This window comes from Pan troglodytes, chromosome 15 (assembly GCF_028858775.2).
Source record: "Pan troglodytes isolate AG18354 chromosome 15, NHGRI_mPanTro3-v2.0_pri, whole genome shotgun sequence".
In the NCBI taxonomy this organism is placed as follows: Eukaryota; Metazoa; Chordata; class Mammalia; order Primates; family Hominidae; genus Pan; species Pan troglodytes.
The window spans coordinates 101,674,372-101,694,613 of NC_072413.2; the positions used below are offsets into that span (position 1 = coordinate 101,674,372).

Consider the following 20,242-nt stretch of genomic DNA (forward strand, 5'->3'; position numbering starts at 1 on the left):
TTGAGACCAGCCTGGCCAACATAGCGAAACCCTGACTCTACTAAAAATACAAAAATTAGCCGGGCCTGGTGGCTGGTGTGTGTAATCCAGCTACTAGGCAGGCTTGAGGCAGGAGAATCACTTGAACCTGGGAGGCAGAGGTTGCAGGGAGCCAAAATTGCATCACTGCACTCCAGCCTGGGTGACAGAGCGAGACTTTTTCTCAAAGAAAAAACAAAACAAAACAGATCATGTGTTCTGTATGTTAATAAATTACTATTGATTTGGGCCTATCAGAATTGTATTGATTGATTGATTGATTGATTGAGATGGAGTTTTGCTCTTGCTGCCCAGGCTGGAGTGCAGTGATGCAATCTCGGCTCACTGCATCCTCTGCCTCCTGGGCTCAAATGATTCTCCTGCCTCAGCCTCCCAAGTAGCTGGGATTACAGGCATGGGCCACCACACCTGGCTAATTTTGTATTTTTAGTAGAGACAGGGTTTCTCCATGTTGGTTAGGCTGGTCTTGAACTCCCAACCTCACGTGATCCGCCTGCCTCAGCAAAGTGTTGGGATTACAGGCGCGAGCCACCATGCCCGGCCTCTGAATTTTATTTTTATTTTTATTTTTTTGAGACGGTGTTTGCTCTCGTCGCCCAGGCTGGAGTGCAATGGCTCAATCTCGGATCACTGCAACCTCTGTCCCCCGGGTTCAAGTGATTCTCCTGCCTCAGCCTCCCAAGTAGCTGGGATTACAGGCACATACCACCATTCCTGGCTAATTTTTTGTATTTTTAGTAGAAACTAAAATGTTGGCCAGGCTGGTCTTGAATTCCTGACCTCAGGGCCTCTCTGAATTTTGAAAAGCGGATCCAAAATAGTGGATACTGCTGTGTATCATTTAGGATTTGATTTGGCTGCCAGTATCAAAAAAACAAAAACAGTGGCTTAAACCACAAGATGTTTGTCAAATAAGTACCGAGGTACACTCTCCTGGACTGGTTCTGTAGCTACACAGTCATTGGGGATACTCAGGCTCCTAACATCTGCCACACTACACCTTGGCAGCCTGTCTTGGGGACTGAGAGTGAGCTCCATGTGGCCCTGTTCTAGCATAGGGGAAGGGAAAGGAAGGACGTGCCTCCTTCCTTGAAGGCTGCTACTTTGATGATGTGTACAGCAGTGCTTACATTGCATTGGCCAGACCTTATGGCTGTACCTGGGTGAGTGGGAGACTGGGGAATGTTGTCTTCCCACTTACAGTGGCAGGTCCTTAAGCCTAAGGAAGGAGAATGGACACTGGCCAGTGGGTGATGGTCTCTGCAATCCCAGGGCCAGATTGCTTCATATCTCTGACTAACCTTTGTTTCTATAATATCATGCTTGACATAGAGATGAAAACACTGGAAACATCTAGGTTTTTAAATACTCTCTCCTGATAACTTCTGGCTCTGTCAGCATATCTTAGGTAAAATTAAATATACCAAAGCTTGGCTTCTTTCTTAGCATTCTCTAGTTTAGTGAGTGAACAGAGCAGAAGAGGGGCTGCTGGCCAGCGGTTTCTGCTTTCATAGAGGAAGTGACTGCCCACACCCTGATTTTAGAATCTTCATCCTAACCATGTTACAGCCTTGAGTTGCAGAACTGTAGCTCTGTTTGGATATTGTGAACGTATTATTTCTCAAGTTCTGTTACCTTGAGAACAGGTGACATGAATTTAAACTTGCTTTTTTGGTGTCGCAGATAAGAGTTTTAAAAAAAGAAGGAAGAAAAGGTCCCACCTTCTGGAGTTCCAGGTTTTAAACCTAGGAGGATAATAACCTGGTTATTATGTTATGAGAGGGATGGGCAGATGTATGTTCTAAAGAGAGAACAGATTGCTGCCAGCCAGCTCCTAGCTCTTTGTGCTCTTATGCTCCTAGGAACTTGCCACAGCCTCACGCTGGTCTGTTCCAGAAACCAGTGAGCACTCTGTAGGCAGAGCCCTGGAGTGGCCCCTGGATTTTATGACATAAACATAAGCTTATGAGTGCACCAGTGCATTCTTACTCTTGGTGGTAGCTACAGAGATGTCTTCTCTCACCTTGGAACATCAAGGAAGATTTGTATGTGCACTGTTCTCTGACCCCCACTTGCAGCCCTTCACCAGCATGCACTCTGTGCGCAGACATGCATGTGTGTACACGAGGTCTCACACATGGGAAAGGGTCTATAAAAAATTATGTTGGGCCCATCTTGATAGAAAGTAAAATAATACAGTTTCATCAGAAGGGTAGGTGTGTTTTCATTGCTAGTTCATTTGACATGCTCTTCAAAAAAATAAGTATTTTTTTGTAGGCATTCTGAGCGTGTGATATTCTTTATCATACCCTGCTTTGTAGTCTGTGGCTGAAGGGGAAAAGAGAAGTAAATGGCAGATTGTACTTATATGTACTTTGGAGAAAATATCTGCGAGTGTAAGCTACAGCCCCAGCCACAGAATGTTCGCACGGGTGGGAGGGACTCTTGCTGGACAACGTGCCACAGTGCTGCACACGTTTCTGTCTGCTCAGGTTATGATGGCTTTGTCAAATCACCTGAATGCTGTGGAGTCCGAGAAGCAGAAACTGCGTGCGCAGGTTCGTCGTCTGTGCCAGGAGAATCAGTGGCTACGGGATGAACTGGCCAACACGCAGCAGAAACTGCAGAAGAGTGAGCAGTCTGTGGCTCAACTGGAGGAGGAGAAGAAGCATCTGGAGTTTATGAATCAGCTAAAAAAATATGATGACGACATTTCCCCATCCGTGAGTGGCTCTGGAGCAAATGTGGTGCTAATGTTTAAAATGGAGTCCCTGGGAAAGTCATAGAGGTTCTGTTTGCCATATTCTTTTCATATTAGAACATTAGAACATGCAAAAATGTTTTGTAAATATAAGCCACAATCCAGAGAGACACCATTACCTTCAACAAGGTCTGCCCCGAGGTCTGCCCCAGCTTAGGCTCTGGAGCTTCCTTGCCCCTCTGTAGCTTGGCTTCCATGCCATCAGCTGCTGGTCTAGCAGTGGTCCAATCTGGCCGTCTGAATCTGGACTCTGGGCAACCTCTCTGCCCCTTATGGTGGGTGCTCTTGGCATTGCCATTCTCTTTGAAACTCCCCTGGCCCTCTGGACACCACCTGGCTCTCTTGCCACCTCTCTCATCCTCCCCTTGGCTTCCCTTGCCAGCTTATCTTTCTGTATCTGCAGGGGAAGAAAGGATCTTGGTTTTCTTCTTTTTCTTTTTTTTACAAGGAGTCTCGCTCTGTCACTCAGGCTGGAGTGCAATGGCACAATCTTGGCTTACTGCAACCTCCACCTCCCGGGTTCATGTGATTCTCCTGCCTCAGCCTCTGGAGTAGCTGGGATTACAGGTGCGTGACACCATGCCCAGCTAAGTTTTTTTTTTTTTTAGTAGAGATGAGGTTTCACTGTTTTGGCCAGGCTGGTCTTGAACTCCTGGCCTCAAGTGATCTGCCCACCTCAGCCTCCCAAAGTGCTGGTATTCCAGGTGGGAGCCACCATGCCCAGCCTTCTTTCTCTGTTGGCTCTATTTGGATGTTTATCCTAGTCTCAGTTATTTTTCATTCAACATTTATTTCTGATTCAGTTAACTTTTTTTTTTTTTTTTTTGAGATGGAGTCTCACTCTGTCGCCCAGGCTGGAGTGCAGTGGCACGATCTTGGCTCACTGCAACCTCCACCTCCCGGGTTCCAGCGATTCTCCTGCCTCAGCCTCCCGAGTAGCTGGGACTACAGGCGTGTGCCACCACGCCTGGCCAATTTTTTGTATTTTTAGTAGAGATAGGGTTTCGTTGTGTTAGCCAGGATGGTCTTGATCTCCTGACCTTGTGATCTGCCTGCCTCGGCCTCCCAAAGTGCTGGGATTACAGGTGTGAGCCACTGCGCCCAGCCAGTTAACTTCTTTTTATTTTTATTTTTTACTTTTTTTTGAGACGAAGTCTCGCTTTTGTACCCCAGGCTGGAGTGCAATGGTGTGATCTTGGCTCACTGCAACCTCCACCTCCTGGGTTCAAGCAATTCTCCTGCCTCAGCCTTCCAAGTAGCTGGGATTACAGGTGCGTACCGCCACACCTGGCTAATTTTTGTATTTTAAGTAGAGATAGGGTTTCACCATGTTGGCCACTCCTGACCTCAGGTGATCCCCCTGCCTCGGCCTCCCAAAGTGCTGGGATTACAGGCGTGAGCCACCACGACCGGCCTCAGTTAACTTCTTTTTAAAGAAAATTTCTAAATTTTGGAATTATTTTATTTTACTTATTTTTAATTTTAAAAATTTTACCCTCCTCTCAAGTTTCCAATGGAATAATTTTAAATTGATTGAAAAGTTGAAAAGTTAGAGAAGAAAATTCATGTGCCCATAACCCAGTCTCCCCTAATCGTCCATAATCATAGAACAGTGGTCAGAACTAAGATATTAAGATCAACACTTTACTGTTAACTGAAACACAGACTTGGTTGGATGTCACCAGGCCTTCCACTAGTATCTCTTTTCTGTGCTAGGACCTAGTCCAGTGTTCCACATTGCATTTGGAACTAACGTTTTTTAAATACCTGTATGATGCCCGACATGTTCATGTACATAATCAGAATACTAGAGAGGTGCACATTTGTGTGTCTCGTTCGAATCCCCATCCTAAGACGACTGAAACAGTTTTTTGCGTAGCACCAGCAAACCTGCATTTCCCCTCTGTCTTCATCTGCTTGGGCTACTGTAACAAATACCACGGGCTGGATGGCTTAACATTTATTTTCTCATAGTTCTGGAAGTCCGAGATCAGGGTACCAGCAGGGTCCGGTTCTGGGGAGGGCCTTCTTTCTGGCTTGCAGACTGCTGCCATCTCTTTGTGTTCTCATATGGTACAGAGAGAGAGGGAGTAAGCTCTCTGGTGTCTCTTTTTATGAGGGCACTAATCCCATCATGAGGGCCCCACACTTTTGAGCTCATCTTATCCTGATCACCTCCCAAAGGTTTTATCTCTAAACCCTCCATGACACTGGGGGTTAGGGCTTTAACATAGGAATTTGGGGAGAACACAGTTTAGTTGACAGCATGCTATTTCAAAAGGCTTACCATATTCCTCCCTCACATCTCCTCTAGGTTAGGGGCCAACTAAATGTTTTGATTTAAAAGATGTGGCTGGGCGCAGTGGCTCATGCCTGTAATCCCAGCCCTTAGGGAGGCCGAGGCAGGCAGATCACCTGAGGTCAGGAGTTGGAGGACAGCCTGGCCAATATAGTGAAACCCTATCTCTACTAAAAATACAAAAATTAGCCAAGCATGGTGGCACATACCTGTAATCCCAGCTACTCAGGAGGCTGAGGCAGGAGAATCGCTTGAACCCAGGAGATGGAGGTTGCAGTGAGCCAAGATCACGCCACCGCACTCCAGTCTAGATGACAGAGTAAAGCTCTGTCTCAAAAAAAAAAAAAAAATTAAGGCCGATGCGGTGGCTCATGCCTGTAATCCCAACATTTTGGGAGGCTGAAGCGGGTGGATTACCTGAGGCCAGGAGTTCAAGACCAGCCTGGCCAACATAGCAAAACCCCTTCTCTATTAAAAAATACAAAAAAATTAGCTGGGTGTGGTAGAGTGCACCTGTGGTCCCAGCTACTCGGGAGGCTGAGGCATGGAATTGTTTGAACCTGGGAGTTGGAGGTTGCAGTGAGCCAAGATCATGCCGCTGTACTCCAGCTTGGGTGGCAGAGGGAGACCCTGTCTCAGAAAAACAAGCAATAAATAAATAAATAAATAAAAGATGCTTGCTCTAGAGTGCTATGGAAATGCAAGTACTTTGCAGATGTCGATGCCAGCAGTGATTGACCTGGGACACTGGAGGATGTTGAGAAGAAGAAAACTGGTTTCGTAGGATCGGAGACTTTTAAAATTTATTATTTTGAAAAAGTGTTAAACTTGGAGAAAACATCCAATGAGCTGGCTCTCCTTACCCTTTCCAGAGTACTTACGAGTGCCTGTTTCTTCTGAACCCTGTTCACATAGTGGCATAGCACGTGCCACGGCTGCTTACTGCTGCTGGGCGTCTTTCCCTAGGGTGAGGGGTTCTCCTGTGGCAGTCCAGGGCCAAGGGCACTCAGGAAATTGCACACAGACCCAGTATGTCCTCTCCTCTGCAGCTCATACTCTCCTTTTGTTAACTGCCAACAGCATCCTTCATGGCATTGTTTCACTGTGTCCCAGGGTCCAGTTCAGGGGTACATCCTGCATATGGCTGTCACATCTGTTGAGTAGCCTTTCACGTGGAATGGGGTCTCCGTCTCTGGTTGTCTTTCATGACATTGGTGTTTTTGAAGAATGCAGGCCAGTTATTTTGTCCATCATTCCTCAGTTGGGGTTCGTCTAATGCCTGGATTATGCATCCCAGACAGGAATATTCTAAAAGCAATGTGTCTTTATCACATTTTCCCTTCCGGAGCCAAACAGTGTTCATCTGCCTCATGACGAAGCTAATTTCTTACTGGTCAGGCTGTTACCTGTCTTTTCCATTATGTAGTTTCTGATTTTATTTCTTTGACTAATCAGCAAAATGTGGGGAAACATGGGTCACAGGCCTTTAAAGCTGGGAGGTTTCAAACTGCTCCCAGGGATCCTGCCCCAGAGCCGATTGTGGTGGTGAGGAATCTAGCCCCTCCACTTCTCTGGGGATCAGAGATGCACCATTTTCACCTGTTGCTACATATTTGGTTCCCAAATAAGATTTTATTTTGAGTCAGGGTTTTCCTTGCTCTCCTAGACCTCCCTCAAAGCGTGGGAGAAGGATCTGAGGCATGGAAATGCAGCCATGGCCCATTTCGTCAAACTGTGGTCTGCACTTAAGTATTTGTGTTCTAGTCTAGCAAGCTTTTCATTACTCCTGTTCAACTGATGGATAAGCCAGATCGTTGGCGATCCTACATTTGATGTTAAAAACTGATCATCTTTTCTAAGATTCTTAGTTAAAATGTATTTAATATTAAAAATTTTCAGGACAGGATGTGTATAGCACGTGTAAGATGAAGTGTTGTCCTGGGTCTGTTTTATAGGAGGACAAAGACACTGATTCTACCAAAGAGCCTCTGGATGACCTTTTCCCCAATGATGAAGACGACCCAGGGCAAGGAAGTGAGTGATGGGTGATGCGGGCATGTTACCGAGTGCAGAAGAGAGGTGTTTTCCTCCTAGAACACGGTCATAGCAATCAGTGGCAGCCTTAGTGCATGCGGCCTGCCTGGAGGAAGCACCACCAGAGCGGGGTTGCCTTTGGTTTTCCAAAATAATCTGTGTCGTGATACGGGAATATGCTAGAGCAGACCCTAGGATACAGCGGCATGCACGTGCAGTTCAGGCGTGATCTGCAGATTCTTACGGGGTGAAGAGGTCAGAATTACTTATCCTGCTTGTTTCATGGCGCCAAGAGGAGTCTCATGGCACTGAGTGGCCATGTTGCCATCCCTGACACTGTAGTCACTATTCTTACCCTGCCTGCCCAGACAGTACTAGGAAAAGATTTAAATAGCACTGGGGGCCAAGTACTAACTTGAACCAAAGTTAGTAAAGATAATTTTAAAGAAACTGACTCATCTGGATAATTGTCTTTAAAAACCCATCTGAAGTGAACTTTCTCGGTGCAGTCCAGCAGCAGCACAGCAGTGCAGCCGCGGCTGCCCAGCAGGGCGGCTACGAGATCCCCGCGCGGCTGCGGACGCTCCACAACCTGGTGATCCAGTACGCCTCGCAGGGGCGCTACGAGGTAGCTGTGCCCCTCTGCAAGCAGGCCCTGGAGGACCTGGAGAAGACTTCAGGACACGACCACCCGGACGTGGCCACCATGCTCAACATCCTGGCCTTGGTGTACAGGCTAGTCACTTTTGTTTACCTACTGAATTTTACCTAGAGACAATGTTTTTAACCATCTTGCCCCTTAAAATATATTTTTATGTATCTATATAAACTATTTTTCAACCATATCCACTTCTCTTTAAACAGGGGTTAAATTAAAAATATTTAGCAAGCTTTTTTTTTTTTTTTGAGACGGAGTCTCGTTCTGTCACCCAGGCTGGAGTGCCGTGGCGTGATCTCCATTCACTGCAAGCTCCGCCTCCTGGGTTCACGCCATTCTCCTGCCTCAGCCTCCCGAGTAGCTGGGACTTCAGGCACCCGCCACCATGCCTGGCTAATTTTTTTGTATTTTTAGTAAAGACGGGGTTTCATCGTGTTAACCAGGATGGTCTCGATCTCCTGACCTCGTGATCCGCCTGCCTCAGCCTCCCAAAGTGCTGGGATTACAGGCGTGAGCCACTGCGCCCGGCCTATTTAGCAAGCTTTGTGGAAGGGTGTCACTGAATCAGAACAGACGCTGCCCGTGACCACTCAGTTCAGCTTGTTTAGAATAGCCCACAGTGTACCCCTCACGCCAGCCAAACGAAGCTGTTTTGACCTTTTCCACAAGACCCTGTGCAGGCGGCTTCTTTTGTCTAAATAGCCTTCCCACTTGGCCTGGCAGTGTCTTCCTGCCTTCTGAGGCCTGGTACGCTGTACCTCCTTTTGGAATCCAGGATTCAACTTGCCCTTTGCCCCTTGTGTGCTCCCCTAACCCTTTCACCCCTGTTGAAGGATGCCCCGGGGGAGTGGTGGGCTCTGAGTTGTGTGGTAGAAGAGTTCCTTTGGCTCAGTGCCTAGGATGCAGTTGGGGGCTGGAGCCGGAGGCAGGGTGTCCTGTTGGGACAGGATTGAGGTTGTTGGGGTGGGTCGAGGGGAACCTGAGCAAGGAGGAGGACGTGGAGGAAGAGGAGAGTACAGGGCCCAATGACGCTTGAAGGGAAATGCGGTGATATGACTACCCACACGCATAAGTGATTTCTTTAAAAATAAGTTTTGAAAGTTGATAAAATAAAAACACACAAATAAGAAAGTAAGCCCCCTGTTATAACAACACTATTTAAAATGAGGCCGTGCCCTTTGGCTCTGTAGTTTGTCAGCAGCTTGGTCTGCCCCGTGACTATGCAGCAGGGTTTCGTGGACATTCTGGACATTTTTTGACTGTTTTCCTGTTGGTGAATGTTGAGATTGTTTGCATATTTTCTTTTTTCTATTTTTTTTTTGAGACAGAGTCTGGCTCTGTCACCCAGGCTGGAGTGCAGTGGTGCAATCTCAGCTCACCGCAACCTCTGCTTCCTGAGTTGAAGTGATTCTCCTGCTTCAGCCTCCTGAGTAGCTGGGATTACAGGCATGCGCCACCATGCCTGGCTAACTTCTGTATTTTTAGTAGAGGCGGGGTTTCACCATGTTGGCCAGGCTGGTCTCAAACTCCTGACCTCAAGTGATCCTTCTGTCTCGGCCTCCCAAAGTGCTGGGATTACAGGCATGAGCCACTGTGCCTGGCCAATTGTTTGCATATTTCACTGCAGGAATTTCTTAGTCAGAGATATTTGCATTTAGCTCTTAATAGATTGAGACATTTCATTCCAAAAAAATTTTTTTTTGAGATAGGGTCTCGCTCAGTGATGCGATCATGGGTCATTGCAACCTCTGACTCCTGGCCTCAAGCAGTCTTCCTGCCGCACCTTCCTGAGTAGCTGGGACCACAGGCATGCACCACTACACCCAGCTAAATTTTATATATTTCGTAGAGACAGCGTTTTGCCATGTTGCCCAGGCTGGTCTCGAACTCCTGGGCCTAAGTGATCTGCTCAGCTCAGTACCCCATAGTGCTAGGATAACAGGCGTGAACCACTGCACTTGGCCAAGGCTTTTTTTTTTTTTTTTTTAAACTTATATGCCCATTAAAACATACGGAAGTTTCTGGACAGCACTGGATATTATTAATATAAATGAGTTAAGTAAGCATAACTAGGTTTTTGTTGTGCACAGCGTGCATGGGCACACACATCACTGCTGGGTGCTGAGGATGCCATGGCCTCTGTCAGTCTTGTGTTTTTCCCTAGCATTATAGTGTGAGAGTTGACCCACGTGCGTAGATGTTTGGGAAAAAAATAGTAGCTACATATGTATTCATATTCAGTATTCTACCTTTCAGCTTGTTATTTCATCATTCTTGTATTAAGGGACACATAATTTTAAGCTTTTTTTTTGCCTTTAATATTTTACTGATCTTTATAAGGTTTGTTCAAGATTTTGGATTGATTGATTGGTTGTAGAGATGGAGTCTCACCATGTTGCTCAGGCTGGTCTCAAACTCCTGGGCTCCAAATGATCCTCCACCTTGGCGTCCCAAAGTGCTGGGATTATAGGTGTGAGCTGCGAGGTACCACGCCTGGCCAGGATTGATTGATTGATTGATTTCTTTTCTTTCTTTCTGTCTGTCTGTCTGTCTTTCTGTCTTGTCTTGTCCTGTCCTGTCCTGTCCTGTCCTGTCCTGTCTTGTGTCTTGATGGAGTTTTGCTCTTGTCGCCCAGGCTAGAGTGCAGTGGAGTGATCTCAGCTCACTGCAACCTCAGCCTCTGGAGTTCAACCATTTCTCCTGCCTCAGCCTCCCAAGTAGCTGGGATTACAGACACCTGCCATCAAGCCCCGCTAATTTTTTGTATTTTTTAGTAGAGACAGTGTTTTGTCGTGTTGGCCAAGCTGGTCTCAAAACTCCTGACCTCAGGTGATCCACCCTCCTTGGCCTCCCAAAGTGCTAGGATTACAGGTGTGAGCCACTGTGCCCAACCATGTATTTCTTTTTTTAGGATAAATTCCTAAGACGGGTTAGAGTATAAACATTTTATAGTCCTTGGTACCTGCTGCCAAACTGCCACTCAGAAAGGCTGTGTCTGCCCATGCTTCTGCCGCACAGGCGCCACCCTGGAGGTGGGGGGCTCTATTCCGTTGGTGGAGATAGAGTATGCATTGTGTTTTAATTTGTATTTCTTTGATTATGTATTTTTAGTCATTTGTATCCTTCTGTGAATTTCCTGTTACCTTGCACATTTTTCTGTTAGGATTTTAATGCTTTAGTATTCTATGTTTGTTTTCTTTTGAATTTGAGTTCTTGGTGGGCTTCTTTTTGTTTTTTTTGAGATGGAGTCTCGCTCTGTCACCCAGGCTGGAGTGCAGTGGCGCTGTCTCGGCTCACTGCAAGCTCCGCCTCCCGGGTTCACGCCATTCTCCTGCCTCAGCCTCCCAAGTAGCTGGGACTACAGGCGCCTGCCACCGCGCCCGGCTAATTTTTTGTATTTTTAGTAGAGACGGAGTTTCACCGTGTTAGCCAGGATGGTCTTGATCTCCTGACCTTCTGATCCACCCGCCTTGGCCTCCCAAAGTGCTGGGATTACAGGCATGAGCCACCGTGCCCGGCCCTTGGTGGGCTTCTTAAACCCACTTGATGTAACAAATCACAGTGTGCTAGTCCCACTCCCAGAGTTTCTGATTCAGCAGGGCTAGGGTAGTCTGGGTTTCTAATAAGTTCCAGTCGAGGCTGACTGCTGTTGGTTTGGGACCACACCTGAGAACCACTGCTGACTAATAGTCCCAGACATTTTATAATATGTCATCGTTTACAGAAGTGTTTAATATACCTCATCTCATTTAATTCTTTTTTTTTTTTTTTCTGAAACGAAGTCTTGCTCTTGTACCCCTGGCTGGAGTGCAATGGTGTGATCTCAGCTCACTGCAACCTCTGCCTCCCGGGTTGAGGTGATTCCACCCACCCCGGCCTCCCAAAGTGCTGGGATTACAGGCGTGAGCCACCGTGCCTGGCCATTTTTTTTCTTTTTTTCTTTTTTTTTTGATACGGAGTCTTGCTCTGTCGCCCGGGCTGGCATGCAATGGCACCATCTTGGCTCATTGCAACCTCTGCCTCCCAGGTTCAAGCGATTTTCCTGCCTCAGCCTCCCTAGTAGTTGGGATTACAGGTGCCCGCCAGCATGCCCAGCTAATTTTTTTTATTTTTAGTAGAGACAGGGTCTTATCATTCTTGGTCAGGCTGGTCTCAAACTCCTGACCTCAGGTGACCCACCCGCCTTAGCCTCGCAAAGTGTTGGGATTACAGGCGTGAGCCACCATGTCCGGCCTCATTTAATTCTCATAACACTTTAGGTAGCTTATTTTATTTTTTTTTTTTTACACGGAGTTTCACTCTTGTTGGCCAGGCTGGAGTGCAATGGCACAATCTCAGCTCACTGCAACCTCCGCCTCCTGGGTTCAAGCGATTCTTCTGCCTCAGGCTCCCGAGTAGCTGGGATTACAGGTGCCTGCCACCACACCCAGCTAATTTTTGTATTTTTAGTAGAGACAGGGTCTTGCCATGTTGGTTGATCTTGAACTCCTGACCTCGGGTGATCCACCCGCCTCAGCCTCCCAGAGTGCTGGGATTACAGGCGTGAGCCACCGTGCCCAGCCTTGGTAGCTTATTTTTAAATTGCATTTGCTACAATTCTCCTGCCTCAGCCTCCCGAGTAGCTGGGACTACAGGTGCATGTCGCCAGGCCTGGCTAATTTTTTGTATTTTAGTAGAGATGGGGTTTCACTGTGTTGCCCAGGCTTGTCTTGAACTCCTGAGCTCAGGCAGTCTGCCCGCCTCAGCCTCCCAAAGTGCTAGGATTGCAGGTGTGAGCCACTGCACCTGGCCACTACTTTTTGGAACTCTATTTTGTACTTGCTGACTTTCACAAAAAGTTTGAGGCAGCTTACAATAGGATGTAATAGGATGAAAGAAGAAACAACAATATATTAATACTTGGCCAGAATTAGTGTGCTTCAGAGGTTGTAGAAGCCTTATTAACCTTTCTCACGTTTTTCAGGGGAAAGCCTTGCCAGGCAGTTACTACTACTCAATTGAGAAAGATGTGTGCTAAGTCTCAAAAGCAAGTACTTGTTCTCAGTCACATCAGTAGTGAGTAGCACGCTTAAACTGAGAGTTTCTGGTTCTGGGGTGTTTCTGTTTTACTCCAATCAAGAAAGATTCTTCGTTCCTCCATACTCAACAAAATGGAGGCAGATTGGGTACCAAGTTCAGACACAACAATATATTTACTTTTGTTTGTTGTTTTTTAAAAGATTTTTTCAGTATACATGTAGCATATCATCTTCTTACAGCAAGACTGTGCAATAGATCATATACTTGCTTTGTAGATGGGAAGGCTGGGACTGTGTGAGGTCACTTAATGCCCCAAAGCCATGTAGCCATTAACTGGTAGAGCCCAAGCTCAGACACTAGAATTAATTCTGTCTGAAACCAAATGCAAGCTTGGTCCATTGTTCTAGACTGTTGCACTTATTCTGTGCTGGCCAGCTGGCATAGGCAGGACAACACTGTAGTGTGGGGACATTATCTTCCCAGTGGCCTAGATGGGAAGGTTAAGTTCAGAAGCTAGTTGGGTCTGATTCCAGAGTTCACCTTGCCAGTCCATTTATTGATGGATTTCCTTCCAGTGTTTTTTCCCCATCCATAAGCTTGTGGTTTTTCTTTTTTCTTTTTTTTTTCTTTTGAGACGGAGTCTTGCTCTGTCACCCAGGCTTTAGTGCAGTGGCGCGATCTATGCTCACTGCAAGCTCCGCCTCCCGGGTTCACATCATTCTCCTGCCTTAGCGTCCCCAGCAGCTGGGACAACAGGCGCATGCTGCCATGCCCGGCTATTTTTTTTTGTATTTTTAGTAGAGACAGGGTTTCACTGTGTTAGCAAGGATGGTCTCGATCTCCTGACCTCGTGATCCGCCCGCCTCAGCCTCCCAAAGTATTGGGATTACAGGCGTGAGCCACCACACCCATCTTTTTATTTATTTATTTTTTGAGACAGTCTCACTCTGTCGCCTAGGCTGGAGTGCAGTGGCACGATCTCTGCTCACTGCAAGCTCCACCTCCCAGGTTCATGCCATTCTCCTGCCTCAGCCTCCCGAGTAGCTGGGACTAAAGTCGCCTGCTACCACACCCGGCTAATTTTTTTGTATTTTTAGTAGAGATGGGGTTTCACCATGTTAGCCAGGATGGTCTCGATCTCCTGACCTCGTGATCTGCCCGCCTCAGCCTCCCAAAGTGCTGAGATTACAGGCATGAGCCACCGCACCCGGCCCTGTGGTTTTTCTTAAATAGTTTAAGCTTAACTTTTATTTCTGTAGTTGAAAATTACATTTAAAAAAGCTGTAGTGAGGCCAGGCACGGTGGCTCATGCCTGTAACCCCAGCACTTTGGGAGGCCTAGGCGGGTGGATCATGAGGTCAGGAGTTTGAGACCACCCTGGCCAACATGGTGAAATCCCGTCTCTACTAAAAATACAAAAATCAGCCGGGCGTGGTGACAGATGCCTGTAATCCCAGCTACTCAGGAGGCTGAGGCAGAGAATTGCTTGAACCCGTGAGGCGGAGGTTGCAGTGAGCCAAGATGGCACCACTGCACTCCAACCTGTGCAACAGAGTCAGACTCTGTCTAAAAAAAAAAAAAGAAAAGAAAAGAAAAGCTGTAGGATCTACATCTGAAACACTTATCTGAAACACTTAATGTGTGTTTTTCCATTTAGGGATCAGAATAAATACAAAGATGCAGCTAACCTACTGAATGATGCCTTGGCTATTCGTGAGAAAACTTTGGGCAAAGATCATCCTGCGGTTTGTATATCCAGTTCTTTCATTCTTTTAATATTTTATTTTCCCCATATATTTCTTTTATCCAACTCATTTTACCATTAAACTCAACAGGGAAAGTTTAAGTGCTGCCTTTTCCCTAGATGGTGCAGGTAGGAGGTCTTCACTTACTCAGTGCTAGTGACAGGCCAGAGCACACTTAATTTGTTTATGACCCCACCTCAAATGGATCACCAACTGTATTGTTTGATTGTAAATCAAATTGCATGTCCTTCTAGAAATTTTTTTCTGAAAATTATATTGTCTTCATTAAAATCTGGTCAGATTTGCATATGAATCTGTTTTGGTTGGCTTTGTGGCTTCCAGGGAAATTTTTAAAAAGTCAGGAATACGTTGTTGATTTGTTTAATTTTAGTATTCTGCAGTGTTACTTTGTATAATCTATACTCTAGTGAATTGCGCTTTTCGTTTTAACTGAAGTCATATTGTTCTATCCGACTAAGAATGCTTTACTGTATAGATTGAGTATAAATGAATATGTGGTGTATAAATGTACTCTATTTGGTTATCTTTTGCCATTCTTAGTGGTTCTCTCTGTGTTGACAGGTGGCAGCGACTTTGAATAACCTTGCAGTCCTTTATGGTAAAAGAGGGAAGTACAAAGAAGCAGAGCCGTTGTGTAAAAGAGCTCTGGAAATCCGAGAAAAGGTACAAAAGAAGGGGGCAGTCGTCTTCTTTGAGATTTTTGTTTTGTGTGTGTGTGTTTTTTTTTTTTTTTTTTTGAGATGGAGTCTCGTTCTGTCACCGGGCTGGAGTGCGGTGGCGTGATCTCAGCTCACTGCAACCCCCACCTCCATGGTTCAGGTGATTCTTCTGCCTCGGCCTTCCAAGTAGCTGGGACAGGGACACACCACCACGTCCACCTAATTTTTGTATTTGTAGTAGAGATGGGGTTTCACCATGTTGGCCAGGATGTTCTCAATCTCTTGACCTCCTGCTCCACCCACCTTGGCCTCCCAAAGTGCTGGGATTACGGGCTGAGCCACTGTGCCCGGCGCTGTTTTTTGTGTTTTTAAAAATTTTTCGGTTTTAGGTTTTGAGAAATAACCACTGTGATGTGTTTTTAACTGACTATTAGCTGAAAACAACTCATTTAATTAGAGAATAGCCCACAAAACAAAGCCAGATTGGCCCATACAAATCAGTGTTTAAGACTCAATTACAGGCTGGGCGCAGTGGCTCATGCCTGTAATCCCAGCACTTTGGGAGGCCAAGGTGGGAGGATCACTTGAGCCTAGGAAGTTTAAGACCAGCCTGGGTAACATAGTGAGACCTCGTCTCTAAAGAAAAAAAAAAGAAAAGAAGGTCCAGTTATGAGGCGTGTGCATTTAGAAAGGTGCAGTCCTGAGTCTGATGCTGTCCAAGCCTGATATGGCCTAGAAGTGACTCTGATTGAAGAAGACATGTCTGAGGACTAGAGATGGAAAGCCTGGGAGCATTGCATTTGACAGTGGAACATGTGCTTGTCAATAAGAAAAACATGATTAAAGATAAATTCACCAAATATGCTTTATGAAGCTGAAAAATGAAATAATTATTATTATAACTAAAGATTAACTCAGAGCTATAGATTAAGTCAATGTCATATATATTTAATACCAGCTGCTACAGTTTATGGTAATTAGGTATTAAAAAATATAACAACTTGTTCATTTCAGCAGTGCTGTGTATGACAATCTCTTTAGATGTTATGAAGATTCGGGTATTGGGTCTATCCGATGAGTGACCACAAATTGTGTTTTTTTTTTTCTGAGACGGAATCTTGCTGTGTCGCCCAGGCTGGAGTGCAGTGGCACGATCTCGGTTCACTGCAGCCTTCGCCTCCTGGATTCCAGGGATTCTCTTGCCTCAGCCTCCTGGGTAGCTGGGATTACAGACATGTGCCACAACACCCGGCTAATTTTTGTATTTTTTAGTAGAGATGGGGTTTCACCATGTTGGCCAGGCTGGCCAAGAACTCCTGACCTTAGGTGATCCATCTGCCTTAGCCTCCCACAGTGCTAGGATTACAAGCATGAGCCACTGCACCCAGCCGCACAAATGGTATTTTAACCTGGTATTTTTTGTGATTATTTATCAGTGATTCTTATCAGTTAATTTTGAGCCACATGGCAAGGAATTGGGGGAGAGAAAATAAAAAGGGGCTCCTTATCAAATTATACAGGTAATATTTTATCATGCTGTCAATCTGCATGATATTTCTGAAATAGAATGGTTGAATTTGGGGTGGGCTGGAGTTAAAGTCAGGGAGAGCACAAAAGTATCAAGTTAAGGATTAGGAACCATATAAGATGACCTGCCAAATTCATTCATGTATTTACCCTTTCATTCATTTAGAGCCCCCTGCTTAGAGTTGGTGATTTACAGATCAGAGATGTAGTTCCTCCCACTAGGACACAGTCCACTGGACAGACTGAGGACCGCAGAGGGCACATCAGCATCTAGAATAGAGAGCTCTGGGAGGATATGAAGTGTGGGCTTCTGCGGGCCAGAGCCAGGGGATGTTGGGGATGGTTTCTCAGGGAAGGTCGGTGTTGGAACTGCATCTTGAATAATTGAGTTAAAAGTGTCCTAGGCAGGGGGAGGTAGGGAATGCAGAAGGGAGTAGAAAGGCAGCTTACCTCCCTGAGGACCACATGTGTAAAGGCACAAAGCGGAGAGAACTCATCACTTGTTCAAGGTACTGAGGGAGGAGGTTAGTGTTCATTCATCCATCTCTGTGCCAGACCCCTTTTTCGATGCGGAGATTACATTGGTGAAGAAGAGAGACAAAGAATTTATACTCTTGGGGCTTACATTGTAATAAAAAATATTCAAGGTAGTTTAGAGAAGTGATTCTTATAAAGAACAACCAGGTGATGTGCCTGTGAGTTCACTAGGTGAGGTGGGGTGGTATAGGGAAGTCTCCTTTGAGGGGAACTGAGGAGAACCCTGAAGGATAAGTCGTAGCTAGTGGGGAGGGCTAGGAGAAGAGCATCCTGGGCAACTGGGACAGCTGTGGGCTCTTCAGAAGCTGGCAGTAAAACTCACATAGCCTTTACAAAGCCCATTTCCTTATCTTCAAAATGTGCTTAATGTGTACATTTGTACATAGTACAACCAATGTACAAAAATATACCTACCATGAAGGATTACTACAGTAATTAACACAGCTAAAGAAGATTAGCACAGTTCCCTCCCTCCCCTCATGAATAAGAATTTGAGAAATTCTGGTTATTTTATTACTACATGGTGTGGCGAGCCAGTTAAGGATTTAAATCTGAAAGTGTAGCACAGTCGTGCTTATGTTGAAGAAGATCCTGATGTGACAGTAGGGTGGAGAATGGATTGGATGGGAGCAGAACAAGTGTCTCTAATATGCTGTTTTTTATTTTCAGGTTTTGGGGAAGGATCACCCCGATGTTGCCAAGCAGTTAAATAACTTGGCCTTACTGTGCCAGAACCAGGGCAAGTATGAAGAAGTAGAATATTATTATCAAAGAGCCCTCGAGATCTACCAGACAAAACTGGGACCTGATGACCCCAACGTGGCTAAGACGAAAAATAACCTGGTGTGTTGACTGCACAGCACTAGGGAGGGGGCCAGGAGTGCTTTCTTCCCAAGTCCAAACACTTTCTCATTTAACTGGAGATTAAAATGTATGCTTTATTTACATCTGAAAGATATGAAATATTTTATTTTATTTTATTTTAAGGCATCCTGCTATTTGAAACAAGGAAAGTTCAAGCAAGCAGAAACACTGTACAAAGAGATTCTCACTCGTGCACATGAAAGGGAGTTTGGTTCTGTAGATGGTAAGAAATATACTCCCGTTTCAAGTGAATTTAATTGTATAATGACTTGACTAATAGTAATATACTAATAGTATTAGTTACTGTTTATTAAGCACTTAACTTTGTACATCACTAAGCTAAATAGTTTAAATGTGTGATTTCACTTCACTTTCACAGCAGTCTCGTGCAGCGGGTCAAACATTACCCCATTTTAAAAGCAAGGATACCACAGGCCGGGCGTGGTGGCTCACGCCTGTAATTCCAGCACTTTGGGAGGCCGAGGTGGGCGGATCACGAGGTCAGGAGATCGAGACCATCCTGGCTAACACAGTGAAACCCCGTCTCTACTAAAAATACAAAAACTTAGCCGGGTGTGATGGCGGCCGCCTGTAGTCCCAGCTACTCGGGAGGCTAAGGCAGGAGAATGGCGTGAACCCGGGAGGCGGAGCTTGCAGTGAGCCGAGATCGTGCCACTGCACTCCAGCCTGGGCAACAGAGTGAGACTCTGTCTCAAAAAAAAAAGAGACACCACAGACTAAGTGACTTGTGTGAGGCCCCGTAGCTGAGAAGCAGTTAGACTGGGATTACAGTGCCCAGAGCCCATAACATGTCCTCATTGCAGAGACCTATACAGTTCACGCAGAAATGGAGACAGGAGCATCACCCAAATCCATCTTCATGTCCTCATTGCAGAGACCTACCCAATTCATGCAGAAATGGAAACAGGAGAATCACCCAAATTCATCTTTTCACATTTTTAATGTCTTTCCTTCCTTCTGTGCCTTTGGTTTACAGATTTCAAACCATACCGTCCATATCATCATGTATACTGCTTATTTTCTTTACATTTTTAGTGTGAGTACCTTTCAGTCATAAAAATATTTTCATAAACATTACTTTTAAGGTGGCTTTTTCCTCCATAGCATGGGTCTGTTGGTTGTCTAGAAACTTGCGTGAGTGTTCCGAGAAGATGACTTAAAACGAATATTGATTCGTTTGCTTTCTTTCTTTTTTTTTTTGAGGTGGAATTTCGTTCTTGTTGCCCAGGCTGGAGTGCAGTGGTGTGTTCTTGGCTCACTGCAACCTCTGCCTCCTGGATTCAAGTGATTCTCCTACCTCAGCCTCCCAAGTAGCTGGGATTACAGGCACACACCACCACGTCCGGCTAATTTTTGTATTTGTAGTAGAGACAGATTTTCACCATGTTGGCCAGACTGGTCTCGATCTCCTGACCTCAGGTGATCCTCCTGCCTAAGTCCCCCAAAGTGCTGGGATTACAGGTGTGAGCCACTGCACCCGGCCTTGATTTGTATCTTTTCTACTTTCGCTAGCAACATCTTACTACTTTTTCTTAGACTATTGTTTAATGTTTTTGTTCAGTGCTCACATTCTGAATACTCCCTTGTGCTACTTGAGCAGCTGGCATTTTAGAAGTTACATTCCAGGGCCCTAGCATTTGCTGGGGTGTCTCGACAGTTGCTCACCTGTCTCAGGACATTGATTCTGTACCCTGTGTCTTACCTGTTGCTTGGTGTCCAGCTCTGTCGTCCATAGACTTTTTCCTCCAGTGTGAACCTAATCTGTCCATGCTGTAAGAAGTAGTATCTAACAAGGATCATATAAAAAAGAAAACAGGCTGGGCGCGGTGGCTCACGCCTGTAATCCTAACACTGGGAGGCTGAAGCAGGTGGATCACTTGAAGTCAGGAGTGACCAGCCTGGCCAACATGACGAAACCCCATCTCTACTAAAAATACAAAAAAATTAGCTGGGTGTGGTGGCGGGTGCCTATAATCCCAGCTACTTGAGAGGCTGAGGCAGGAGAGTCACTTGAACCCAGGAGCTGGAGGTTACAGTGAGGCGGGATCACACCACTGC

The 20,242-nt window shown here is 45.7% G+C and overlaps 1 protein-coding gene across 37 annotated transcripts in view; it reads left to right on the top strand.

The window, feature by feature from the left end:
- Positions 1–20,242, top strand: part of KLC1 (kinesin light chain 1) — a 70,754-nt gene that overhangs the window by 24,330 nt on the left and 26,182 nt on the right. For all 37 annotated transcript variants that reach the window (XM_001139992.7, XM_063793922.1, XM_009428537.5 and 34 more), the window contains exons 3-9: positions 2,532–2,762; positions 7,055–7,133; positions 7,643–7,868; positions 14,468–14,555; positions 15,138–15,239; positions 17,969–18,142; positions 18,287–18,386. In XM_001139992.7, the coding sequence (XP_001139992.1) occupies positions 2,532–2,762; positions 7,055–7,133; positions 7,643–7,868; positions 14,468–14,555; positions 15,138–15,239; positions 17,969–18,142; positions 18,287–18,386 (1,000 nt within the window). The remainder of the gene's footprint in view (positions 1–2,531; positions 2,763–7,054; positions 7,134–7,642; positions 7,869–14,467; positions 14,556–15,137; positions 15,240–17,968; positions 18,143–18,286; positions 18,387–20,242) is intronic.